At 32.4% G+C, this 13,390-nt stretch overlaps 2 protein-coding genes across 2 annotated transcripts; one reads left to right on the top strand and one right to left on the bottom strand.

Moving 5' to 3' along the window:
- Positions 1-7,112: 7,112 nt before the first annotated feature.
- LOC140968545 (acyl-CoA--sterol O-acyltransferase 1-like) lies at positions 7,113-7,976 on the top strand. Its single transcript, XM_073429552.1, has one exon. It carries the CDS (start codon positions 7,134-7,136, stop codon positions 7,797-7,799), a length of 666 nt encoding a protein of 221 aa, XP_073285653.1. The 5' UTR covers positions 7,113-7,133; the 3' UTR covers positions 7,800-7,976.
- An 809-nt stretch (positions 7,977-8,785) lies between these two features.
- On the bottom strand, positions 8,786-12,390 carry LOC140968544 (fumarylacetoacetase-like). Its single transcript, XM_073429551.1, has 14 exons — positions 12,133-12,390; positions 11,614-11,692; positions 11,371-11,429; positions 11,165-11,289; positions 11,005-11,079; positions 10,719-10,794; positions 10,453-10,552; positions 10,282-10,341; positions 10,042-10,112; positions 9,901-9,963; positions 9,672-9,736; positions 9,476-9,572; positions 9,214-9,339; positions 8,786-9,096 (listed from the first exon to the last, which is right to left on the bottom strand). Exons 1-14 carry the CDS (start codon positions 12,334-12,336, stop codon positions 9,034-9,036), a joined length of 1,263 nt encoding a protein of 420 aa, XP_073285652.1. The 5' UTR covers positions 12,337-12,390; the 3' UTR covers positions 8,786-9,033.
- Positions 12,391-13,390: the final 1,000 nt, after the last annotated feature.

The raw sequence follows: 13,390 nt of genomic DNA, 5'->3' as shown, positions 1-13,390 counted from the left end.
TTTTAAAACCTTATTTAAGGGCTTATAGTTTATTACTAATCTAGGTACTCCTCTTTCTTGCTCAGAATGTTTATTAACATAGAAAGCAGTACATGACCAAGGAGATTGAGAAGGTGTTATTAAACCTTTTTCTAATAAAGAATGAATTTCTTTCTTACATAACTCTAAATATTCAGAGTTCATTTGACAAGGTCTAGCCTTGGTAGGAATATTGATTTCCTTAAAATCTTCTTCATATGGAAGAGAGATTATATGTTTCTTTCTATTCCAAAAAGCATTTGGAAGATCATTACATATTTCTAAAGAAAATTTATTATAAATAAATTTAATCTTATCCTGTAATTTAGGATTTTTTAATGTATCATCTATAGTTAGAATTTTAACTTCTTCTTTTAAAGAATTAATTTGAAAAGTTTTTCTATCAATCTTTTCTTGTAATTCATTAAGAATTCTATGAACAGGTTTAGTTATAAACTGAAAAGAAATAGGATTACCTTGATAAGTGCCTATAATACCTGTTTCATCAACATGCTTTAAAGGATATATTTGATAAATAAAAGGTAAACCAAGTATTAATTGGCTAGAAATATCTTTTGCTAATAAAAAACTGGTTTGAATACAGTTTTTATCTTTGCAAATATAAGCTTTAGGTAATTTATAATTTATTTCTAAAGGTTCTCCTCCTGCATGAGAGAGAGAATGAGTAGTTTTATAAAAATATTTTGTAGGAATTAATCCTTCCTGTATAACATTCAAATCTGCACCACTATCTATCATAGCAATGAAATTCTTTTTATAAGAATTATCAATTAACAAAGTAATATTTGTATACCATTTTTGAGATATAATCATACTTAAAACAGATAAATGATTATCATTATTAAATAAAATATTTTTATTATTATCAATAATATCAGATTCTTCTTTGTTATTTTCAATAACAGAGATACGATAACTCAAATGGTTATTATTCTGATGTAAAATTTTAATTTGTTCTTTAAGATTATTAATCTCTTTTACCAAATCTTGTATAGTAACAGGATTCTGTTTACTATATTTTTGTTGTAAAATATTTTTTACTTCTTGCATAGAATAAGCTTGTTCTTGTTTAACAATTATATTATTTCCACTACTTGATGAAGCAGTGTTTTCCATTTGATCTATGATAGTAGATTTTAATACTGGATCCTTAATCATTTTAAGGAATTCTAAAAGATTATTATTAGTTAAAACATTAACATTTAAATCTTTAAATTGAGACATAAGTTTATAAAACTCATCATTTTTATTATCAATATCACTTAAATTATTGATACAAGATTCTCCTTGTATACAATTCTGACATTCTTCTTGATCTGAAGAACTGTAATCATTATCTAAAATTTCTTCTGAATTGTAAGATTCTAAACTATTATCAGATTCACTATCTGAATTCTAATTAGAATCCATTATTATTTTATTGATTTTATCTTTATGATTTTCATCAATATCTAAATTATTAATTTTGTTTTTAGCCCAACATTGATTAGCATAATGTCCTGGCTTTTTACATTTTCTACAAATAATTATTTTATTTTTAGCTTTATAATTTTCAGCTTTCCGTAATTCACGGCTTTCTTTTCTTTTCTTCTTTCTATCTTTTTGTCTATCAGACAAATGTCTTTTCTTCCTATAAGGTCTGTCATCTTTATTAATTATTTTCTTTTTACCTGTATTAGGTAGATTCATACCAAATTGATCACAAAATTTACCTAATTGTTTTCTCTCAAGTAAATTCTGTCTTTTAATTTGATTGTTTAATTTTAATTCATTACAGAGAGCTAAACCCTCTTGAATACAAATACTTATTAATTTTTCATAAGTATAACTTTCATAGGAAATATTTATATCATCCTTTCTTAATACTTTTCTAATTCTTTCTGCAAAGAGAAAAGGTAAACCATCTATAAATTTGGCTTTCCAAAGACTATTATTACAGTCTGATATCTCATAAATTCGAGATAAAAAGGTATCTTTATACCATCTAAAATCAGTAAGTGTTTTACATTTTAGATTACTTAATAAAGTACGAATTTGTTCACTATTATCAGTGTATCTACCAGTAAAGTGTTCAATCATTGTTGTTATTAATGAATAAACAACATTCTCTACTTGAATATGATCTTCAATTTTTATTGAATTAAAAATATCATTTTTCTGAAATTCATTTAAATAATTGTCCCACCAACCTTTAAGTTGGCCAGTGAATCCTGCTATTATCATTCTAGCAATATTTTTTTCAGTATTACCTGAAGTTTTACACACAGTACTATACATAAGCATTCTGTGAGCAGTATTATAAATTTGTTTATCACTAACTCCATCAATATTCCATTCATATATACTTTTTCCATTATAACTATTAGAGAAAATATATTCTTGTTCTTCAACAAGAACATCCATGGGAGTAGGTCTATCATAATAATATTTAGTTTGGGTAGGTTTATCTGCCCATTTGATTTTATTAATTTCTTCCTCAGAAATATTATTATTAACAATCTCTTCATTGAGAGTATTTAAATTAAGATTTTTAAATTTTTCTTCTAATAATTTTTCTAAATCAGAAACAGAAGATTTAAATTTAAAATCTTTAATTTCTGGAGGGGATTTAATAGAAGAACTCGCAATAGAAACAATATTAGTTTCTGGTTCTTTTATATGAACATTTAGTTTAATTTGATTAATAGCTAAAATAATTTTATCAATACGATCTTTTAAAGAAGTAATTTCTTCTCCTATTATCGTAAGATATAAATTTGTATAATTTTGTTTTTCCAAAATTTGATTGATATGTTTAACAGTTATTTGTAACATATCATTTTCAAATAATCTTGAAAAAGCGGTAAAATTCAAAACTTTATTATTCTTTTCTATAATAAAAGATTGTTGAGGAGGATAAACAGATTTTTGAATCTGTCCAGAAGGAAATTTATAATTTCTTTCAAGAATAGAAATATAATCTATAATAAATGTTTTAAAAAACCAAGGAACAAAATGAATTAATCTATTTTGATTTTCACAGTATTTATAAAATTCTGTGACAATATATTCAAATTCTTCTTCAGAGAAACTTTTAAAATACCAATCTCTGAAAGATTTCCATTTGGGTAAATAAAATTCTGCATTGATCTTTGCTCTAGCAAAAGATCCTTTAGTAAAATCAATTTTTGGTTTACTATCCATTAAATAGTAAAATTCATTTCTGAAACAGTATCAGTTTCTTTAACTTTTTGAAAGTTACATTGATGTACAATATTATTTTGATTAATAATTAAATCTTCTGCTGAAGATTCTACTTCTTCTCGTATTTGAGAAGTTGAAGCTCTAGAAGCCATATAATCTAGAGGTGAAATAAAAGAATGACTAGATCTTGATCTAGCATAAACAGAAGAGGGTAATAATCTTCTTTGTTCATTATTGAACTGTATTTGAACAGATCCTTCATGATTTTGGATAACTTGCTGTAAATCCCTATTTATTATAGATTTTCTAGGAACAGCTTGTTCAATTATCCAGTTTTCTGGAAATTCTATTTCTTCCCATTTTATAGATCTACGAGTTGTAATATTAGATCTATTAAAATTAGTTTCTATAAGAATAGTTTCATTTAATTTTTTATCAATTCTTTGACACATAGGATTAAGTGTAAACAATGGTTTATAATAAATACGATAACAGATACATATAACTTCTGTACCAGGAGTATAATTTTAACCATGAGTTTTAACATTTAATGTTAAAGAGTCTAAGATATTTATATCAGACAAAGATAAAGATAAATTTGGATAAACATCAAAATATACTAGACCATGATCTAGACTAGATTTAATTATTCCCATAAGGGATTGTTTCCAATTTAAATTTCTTCCATATCTTAAAGCTGCTATAAAGCTTTCTGGCAAACCTTCTAAAGTTAAAGGTCTAAAAGCAATTTCTATTAAACCTATATGAATAAATCTGTAATTTTTCCTATAAGGTAAAATATCTTTATTATTTAATAGTCGAATAACCATTTCTTCATTATGAAGAGGTACTGATGATTCTGTAGTTTTTACTACCTGTTTTAAACCAATTTTTTCAAATGTTCCTAATTTATAGATCATTTTAGATTCTATCTTAGGAATTGTCCATTTATTTAATAAATCTAAATTTTCAGGTAAATCATATTCTTCATTTAAACTGTTTTTAACAGTTTCTTTCATACTGAAAATATTCATTTGAATAAACAGTGTTAAATCATCAACCAAAACTATTTCCATGGCTCTGATACTTAATACATAACAATTACTTATATGTAAATGTAACGTATTCACTCATTACCAAGTTATTATTACTATTATGTAAGTTCCTACGATAATATATACTGGTAAAAGATGTACACACGTTGCATGTGTTATTATTATTTTTAATTTGATCAAATAATACTAAACAATTAACACGAAATTATTTTTAATGTATAAAAATTATTCGATTTAAAAAAAAAGTTTTGTTTAGATTTTTTTCTATGTAAAATATAAAGTGACTAATAGAGAAAATGTGTGTAACATTTAGGGAAAAAGTGGCACGACATTACCTCCTACATGTTTGCTCTTTTGTATGCATTGTGGGATTACTATATATTCGCACTACAACGGAAATGTGACACCAACTTTAATCAACTACATAAACATTTATAGTGCACATATAACATATATATAAAAAGTATTTTAAAATTTTGTGCAGGATACCAGGCCAGCTACTCCCTAACAGTACCAAGTAATTTAGGTTTTACTCATTTGTATTGGAATCTTTTTTATTTATCTTTTTATGGAGATGAAACCCACAACATCTACCCTTTTGTGTACATTGTATTAATTTCCGAACTAACATGGTAATCCGTAAATAACTCTAGTTATGTTAAACTGTATTGAGCAAACTATATATAACATGCTCGCTCGAAAACGTGATGGTAGGAAAATCAAACTCATGATCATTGTTGAAACGATCACCTACTCCAACAACTATGACATGTCATTCTTATTGAAATCTTAATTGTAAGAATAGTTGATGTATATAATGCTTGCAAATGTTTACTTAATTAGGCGTGTATGTAAACATTAATTACATTAATTTATATATGTGTGTGTACGTGTGTGATGTCATATCATAATTATTTTAGTTTTTTTATATTGACCAAACACGTACATCATCCATTAAGTTAATGAATAAATAGTGTGTTTGTCGGGCCGCTAATTATTGTAAGTATCTTATAATGGAGCTGTTATGTGTCAATTTTTGAATAACTTTATTTGATTTTGGTACAAGTAAATTAATATGCACTTTAATTTGACATCCAAGGAATCTCTTTAATTACTCTTTTTTTCGTTTTGGGCAGTGGAACGAAATGTAATTATGTGCTTACTGTTTTTAGTTTTTAAAAAATTACTTTTTAAAGCGACCACTTATTAAAGTTGGATATGACTCACCCTGAGAATTTTTTTTTTTTTTTACATCTATCTATCTACATATATGAAAGCGTCAATAAGTTTGAAATGGCCAGTTTAGGTACGGTAGAAGGTAAACAGATGAATACATGTAACATGTTTTTGATATCCACGTTAAAACAAAACCAGAAACAAAGATGTGGAACCGGTCATTATCTTCTCTCTCATTTTTTTCACTTTTCTTTTGTTTCCAGCATCTTCTTCACTTTTTTTTTGGGATTGGAAGCTTCTGTTTCGAAGAGTTTCTGATTTCTTCTCCCCACAACGGTAGCGAACAAAGGGCAAGAAAAAAGGTTGTTTTGGTTTGTTCTACACTTCCATCTTCTTGCGGTTTCTTCGCTCTCAAACCTCGTGCGCGGCGTTCCTCCTTGCTGTCATTGGAAAGCTTCTACCATGTTAGTTTTTCCCTCTTGCTTTTGTTATGCTTTTTCCCAATTTTTCTTCATTATCTTGCTCATGTTTGGGGTTCCCGATTTCTTGAGGTACTTTTTTTTTGTTGGGTTGGTTTTCTTCTACTGTTTTTTTTTGTTTCTTTCGATTTCTCTAGCATTCTCGCGTTTGCTCCTGTCTTGCTCTTGTTTGGGGTTTCTGATTTCTTGAGATTCTTTGCTTTTGTTGTCCCCGTTATTCGAAAATTTCAGTCTCATCACTGCCGTCTTGCTAAAAAATCCTTGTTCTTGTTTGGGTTTTTTGATTTCTTTAGATGTCCACTATAAGGGCAGGGCCTTCTCGCATTGCATTGGGATTGGAATTTTATTTTACTCTTATTGATTGTTAACTTCTTTAACCTAGAGATATCGATCTCACTACCTAAATGCTGTTTAGACTAGATAAGCAAAAAAAACTTTGATTGCACTCTAAAATGCTTGAGCATGATGAAAGTGGGCTCTTCCACTCTTATTAGCGAGTCTAATTCCTGTACTCAGTAGAACTCCATGCGGCTTGCATCACATGATGAGGTGAATTGAAGGGTAAATAGATTAATGAGAAATGGATTTGTGAGAGTCTAAAATGTGGATGTCGTTACTATGAGGTTGGATCAATTGCTACAATTTGATCGAATTGGCCAACATGAGATATGTTTTTATCAAATAAGAAAACAACACTACTTGACAGGTAGATTGTTGATTACATTGACCAGGCTCTCGCATTCACTTTCTTTGTGGTGACTCAAGGATGATTGTGGTGCAGTGACCAAACATAGCGATACTCTTTTTTANCGAACATCAACAGCTTGAAGTTGGTAAGCCAAGCGAGGAAGAAGGCGGTGACACCGCCGAGGTGCATGGAGTGCAACTGCAACGGGAGGAGAAGGAACAGGCACACCACCGGGAGGAAACAGGCGAGTCTGGAGACTCCTCCGGTTAATATCTTACCGGAAAAATAGCAGTAGAACAAATATATGTACGCTGATAACCATACCTTGATGAAGCTGCTGATTTCTCCTTCCGCCCAATACATTCCAAGCAACCCCTGCAACCACTTTGCAGCCTTTCCCATTGCAGGACTTCAAAATCAGAAGCAGAAAATGGTGGCACAATCTAATCTCTTTACAGAAAATGTAAACAAGAACGTACCAATCGNAGGCATAGGTCGATAAAAAACTATGCGATGAAGGGTTTGTTATTGGCGTTAATAGTCAAAATATATAGTTTCGAGGAATACATCCATCCAAGAATCATTCTGGTGATATACTGTTTCCACATATACTTTGCCTTGGAGATTATGCTAGCCATTGCCGCAGCCATGGCTCGCGGCTTGCTCGGCGCGGAGCTGGAGCCGCAGTTCAACGAGCCATACCTTTCGACTTCTCTGCAAGATTTCTGGGGGCGTCGGTGGAACCTCATGGTCACGCGGATACTGCGCCCCACTCTGTACATTCCAGTTCTACACTGGTCGACGGGCCTAATGGGCCGAGACTGGGCCCCGCTGCCAGCGGTGATGTCCACATTCGTCGTGTCGGGCCTGATTCACGAGCTCATATTCTTTTACCTGGGCCGGGTGAAGCCCACCTGGGAAATCACTTGGTTCTTTTTGCTGCACGGTGTGTGCTTGAATGTTGAGATTGCTATCAAGAAGGTTGTAAACGGCAGGTGGCAGTTGCCGATGGCTGTCTCGACAATCTTGACCGTTGGATTCGTGATGGTCACCGGATTTTCACTGTTCTTCCCGCCGTTGTTGCGGTGCGGTGGGGTCGAGAGGGGGCTGGCGGAGCTCTTCGCTGTCGGCACGTTTGCGAAAGACGTCGCGAGGGTAGTTGGTTTGGCGGTCAACTGACTCTACCTAGAGATAATGGCTTTTGCCCGTAGGTATTATACCACCGCATTATCAATGGCGCAATAATTGTACTTGTTAAAAAGTTGCTTGTCAAATAGATACTTGTTAAATATTTAATTTCTAACTACGATAATTCACATCTTCTCAAATAAAATTTTTGAACGACTACTATTCTCGTGTCCGGCAACTGAAGTTATTATGTGTTTGAAACTGTGTCATAGATTGGTCGAATTTATTGTGCTGCTCGTTTGGGTACGTAGCGATATTTTATCACGCCGACCCAATGAAATTAAATTTCTCGTTCAATCTGATTTTGGTCAAATTGTGGCAAAATACTTGATATTTATTTAAAATAAATTTATGGAATGAGAAATCGAACACACTATATCAAATGAATCAATAAATTAAACCAAAGAAACATATAGATAAAAGCTACGCAGAGGATAACGAATAGCTCATAGGCAAAACCGAGGAGAAACAAATACCGTGCTATCCAAGAAAACACCCCACCAATCTCAGAAATGGCTTAAATGTTCAAATGCGCCAATGTATACATAGCCCTCCAGCAAGCTAAAGCGTGAATCATAACTTGGCTTTGTGGAAACTCTAAGATGCCGAGAATTATGATTTTGTGCGGTGTAACGCTGATCTTATTGTGGGAGATGAGTTTGCCTTCTGTTGGCTGCCCATCTGATGGTAGTTGATGGTGCCCTGGATGTGTATATATTATGCAATGCATGGACGGGTGTCTTCAGGGGGGCAGCCCGCATACCAAATGCAACAAGAGATGTGATTGGAGGGGCGAGTATCGAAGGTTAGAGGACTGCAAAAAGTGCTCGTCACAGTGTAAATGCAGTTTTTCTGTTTAGAGGATGATGGTGTAGTTTTGATGTGGTGAATTTAACATTTTATGAGATGCTTCTGTTTCATTTTCAAGAATTTCAATTGTTTCTAAAGGTCTACGCATGTGGCTATTACGTGCTCGGTAGAAACAAGAATATCCACTCAGTTAGATTGACTACTACTTGTCACAAGAAGTTGTACTAACAAGCAGGCTTTCATTATTTAAAAATGACACAAAAATCTGACAGCCACGAAATTTTTGCAATATAAAGATTGTTCTAAGAAATCTCCACATTTTAAGCCCTGATAATTCTGGCCTACCCACCAGCAAAACCTAGCACACATGGAAGTCATGATAGCAAACACAAAAAATCTAATTAAGATTGAGTTTTCAGGGAGGCGATGGACTAATCTTCCCAGAGCACATTCCGAAGCCAACACTGTAACCTTCCCCCTGAAATTGAAAGAAGTAATCACTCCGTGAAACTGAAAAATTGTGGCAGAAAAGAGCGAAGAAAAAAAAAGTGAACTTCATCCCCGTCTTCAAGATGATATGTCCACGGAAATTAACCTTGCACCACCCGGTAAAAATGACTTCATCCCCGTCTTCAAGATATGTACGAGTGGCTCCACCTAGAGATAATGGCTTTTGCCCGTTCCATGTTAACTCTAGCAAGCATCCGTATGATTCAGGTTCCTGTGGTTGAAGTCGGGGAATGGACATTTGACAAGCAGGCAGAAACACAAATGTGATGAATATTAACATGTGTTAGAACGGGAGGAAGGCAACATAAATGACTGCATTACAAGTTTATCTCAGAATTCAATCTTACAGGACCACTAATAGTTCCAGTTCCAAAGATGTCACCAGGCCTTAAGTTGCAACCATTGATAGTATGGTGAGCAAGTTGTTGAGTGATTGTCCAATACCTGTACCACAAAGCAAATTAATTAGCATCAATTTCTCAACAGTACTGTTATCATTAAGTGAAAACAAATCGTAAAATTGAAACCAAGCTAACGGCATACAAGTTCTTGAAGTTGCTTCTTGTGACTATGCATGTTTCTTCGTGTCCAGCAGGTGTTATAGAAACCTGGTAAGAACATTTTCTTCAGTATGTATAAAATTTTAAAACATGCTCTCAAGTCTTGACAGTTTAGCGGTGGAAAATTTTGCTCCAGAAATGTATAGACTGAAAAGATGCATTAGGAGAGAGTATTATCGATCACCGATGCATGGATATAGAGCAGACTACACCTGCAATGAAATATCGTAGTTCTTGGATTTCTTCTCAGTGAGATATGGCAAGGGAGGAGGACTCTGCAATTAACGTTACAGAAATTATTATGCTTTTGCAAAATGCATGTAGCTGGCACGCTGTCTGATGCAAACAAGCACCTGCTCTGGAGCATCAATGGCAAATGGTTCTAAAGCGTCCAAGGTTACAATCCATGGAGATATAGTCGTGCCTGCAGTAGAAACAAATGGCAAAAGTTGAGTATTTGATACTTTCCCACAGAGTTAAAGATGTACAATTTAATCAGAGTAAAAATCGGACATCAGCACTCAGACACACCATAGAAATTTTGACTCATTTAAAGAACACGGTTCACAATCAATAATGCGATGAACTCTTACCAAAACTTTTACCAAGGAAAGGTCCAAGAGGCACATATTCCCATGCCTGAATATCCCTTGCTGTCAAAACCAACTTCTCATTATCATTGAAATAAATATATCAAATCAATCAATTTCAGTGTGATTTAATCAGAAGAACATAAAGAAGACACGGAGAAAGTGTATGCATACCACTCCAGTCGTTCATTAAGACAAGTCCAAATATATGATCTGCCGCCTCGTTAATATCAATGAGCTTCCCTAATCCATTTCCAGGACCAACTACGGCAGCCTAAAAGACAGCAATTTTCAGAAAACATGCATGTAGGTCTAAAAAAGCAGGTAGTTGGAATAATATCTACCAAGATGGATTCACAGGACAACAAAACAGTTGCACTCCACTTGAAATTTAGACCAGAAGGAACTATCAAGTTATATACTATGGTATGAAAGCTCACCATTTCCAGTTCAAAGTCCAATTTACGAGAAGGTCCAAAGAAGGGAGCAGAATTTCCAGTCGGATAACCTTGACCTCTAGACGAAACATGATAACAGTCACTGATTTACTTTAAGAACCTCAAATACAATTTTTAAAGATTGATTGATAGCAATAGACAGTAAAAGCACCTAACAGTTATATCACCCGGAATTGGATGATGTCGGATTTTTAATAATTATTTTGGTAGAAAAAAGCAGGAAAATTAAGTTTGGTAATAAAAAAGAAGGGAGGCTGCATTTTGTAACCTAGGTCGAATGATATCAGTTCCAGAGATGACAATAGAGGATGCACGCCCATGATAAGCAATAGGAATATGAAACCTGAAAAATATTCAGTCACCAAAAAGAAAAGTTTAAAAAACCCCAAGAGCTATGGGTTGCGAGGGAAGACAATAAATTGCGATACCAATTTGGGTTAATTGGGTTTTCTGGGCCTCGAAATATAAGTCCACAGTTCTTGGCATGATGCTTAGATGCAAAGAAGTCCGTGTAGTCTCCTATTGCAATAGGAAGAAGCATTTGGACCTTATCCTAGCACATCACTGTCGATTAAAACAGAAATACAGCAAATTATTAATTACAAGCAGTTTTTAAGCAGTAAGAATCTCTTACCATCGGCACAAGGGCTTTCTGTTTTATAATTTCGTTATCACGCAGTTTTGGTTCATCGGCTGCATTCAGAGATTAAACAATCAAGCACTGAAACTGCAGGTCGTAAACAACTAATTTACTGTTTCAACTATGCAATAAAATCACATATAATTGATGAAATCTAGCGACAATTAGAGAATGTTACTATAACTTTAGCAAGGCAGGTAAATATAATTTATGCGATACAGAATGTGAGTAGACCACCTGACAATAGCTTTTGCAATGTAGCACGAGCTTCCCTCCATGCCGGTCGTCCCAATCCCAAAAACTTGTTAAGATTAGGCTGTTGCATAGGACATTTTCCAGCATTAAATCGTAGATTATACACTGTATTCCGATTATGCAGTGCAGATTAACATACACAACTTCCTTCCAACCAAATTAGAATTTAGAAGTAATACGGGCACATTTTCTCAAACATAGAGTTACTCCGGCGCTCTTAAATTTTAAACTCCGTGATGCTATTCACTTCGAGTAAATTCATTAAAAACAAGCGATTAGATTACTCGCTTCCCATATAACTTCGGATTTTTTTATTATGAAACCACTCACTGAGGCTGCACTAGAGTATTAAAATACGAGATCAACCAAAGATCATGTATATCCACTACTCAGTATTTCACATGATAGCATAAAAGCACTAAAAACCTCTCCTAACTTGGAAATCTCGAATTAAATCGAGTAAAGGTTAGTCGATTTTTTTTTTTTAAAAAAAAAACACACCTGATTGAAGCAATCGGAATTTTTGAGAAACTTTCCATCGAAGAGACCAGCGGATGAAATGATGGAGAGATCCAAGACGTAATCTCCAATGGCGACCCCCGGTCTAGGCTCGGAATTCGGCTCGCGCTTGAACACACCAAAGGGAAGGTTCTGAATCGGGAAATGAGAGTCCGGTTGAACTTGGACGAACGACTTCGTCGCCATAGCAAAACACCGAAGATAACCGACGCAGGAAAGTGAAGTACGCAATGACTGACAGGTGATTTACGTCTGAAATATGAAGTCATTTTCTTTTCATTGTAAAATATGGATTAATATTAGTATATTACACTACTTTTTTTATTATTATTATTATTTTGAAACTAAACTTTGTAAAATTTATATTAAATAAAATAGAGTCTTCATTTTTAATTCTTTATGTATATATATTTTATTTTGACGTTTGCTTACAAAAAGAATAATCCAAACTAAAGTAAAAGATTGTTGACAATTCCATCTAACCATTGCAAATTTTTTTAAAAAAAAATCATTGCAAAATTATTTAGTATCTAAATAATTATTTCATTTCCTAAAACAGAGAACATAATAAAAATTGTAATAAAAAAGTTATCTCTAAGAATCAAAGTTCTAAAAAATGGTGGACATGCCACCCATCATGTAGTACTTAGATGCTTAAATGATCGTTTAGACGATTTTTAATCAGTATTTTTAAAAATATATTAATTAATTATAAAAATATAAACAAAAAGTTAAAATAAAAAATTAATCAAAATATTCATAAATGTGTTCAACATTTTCATTATTATATTTTTCAACCACATTTATTAATGTTCATAAATTTTTTATGTGTATATATTTCAACAAAATATGCATAAATTTGTTCAACCATTTTTTTGTAAAAAAGTATTAATATTTTTAAATTTAATTTTTTATATAAAAAATCGACCCGTCTAGACTGCCTAAACGTCCAATATTTAAATTCTTGTTGGGTAAATTAACATTTTATAGTAAAAGAAAGTAATGAAATATAGAAAAGAAAAAGAAAAAGTAATGGACGAAGCTAATCTTATCAAATCAAAAAATTAAATTGTGTTTGACTATGAATATAAAATATATTGATTTTGATTATAATTTTATTGTTAACTATTATATTAATAATGAAATTTTAAATTCATTATTTATTTATTTACACATTAGTTACACAAAATAAAAAAAATTTCAAGAAATTCATCATTGAATGAACTAAAATACATTCTAA

Source organism: Primulina huaijiensis, unplaced genomic scaffold (assembly GCF_012295235.1).
Source record: "Primulina huaijiensis isolate GDHJ02 unplaced genomic scaffold, ASM1229523v2 scaffold37281, whole genome shotgun sequence".
In the NCBI taxonomy this organism is placed as follows: Eukaryota; Viridiplantae; Streptophyta; class Magnoliopsida; order Lamiales; family Gesneriaceae; genus Primulina; species Primulina huaijiensis.
This window is presented reverse-complemented; position numbering and strand designations above follow the sequence as displayed.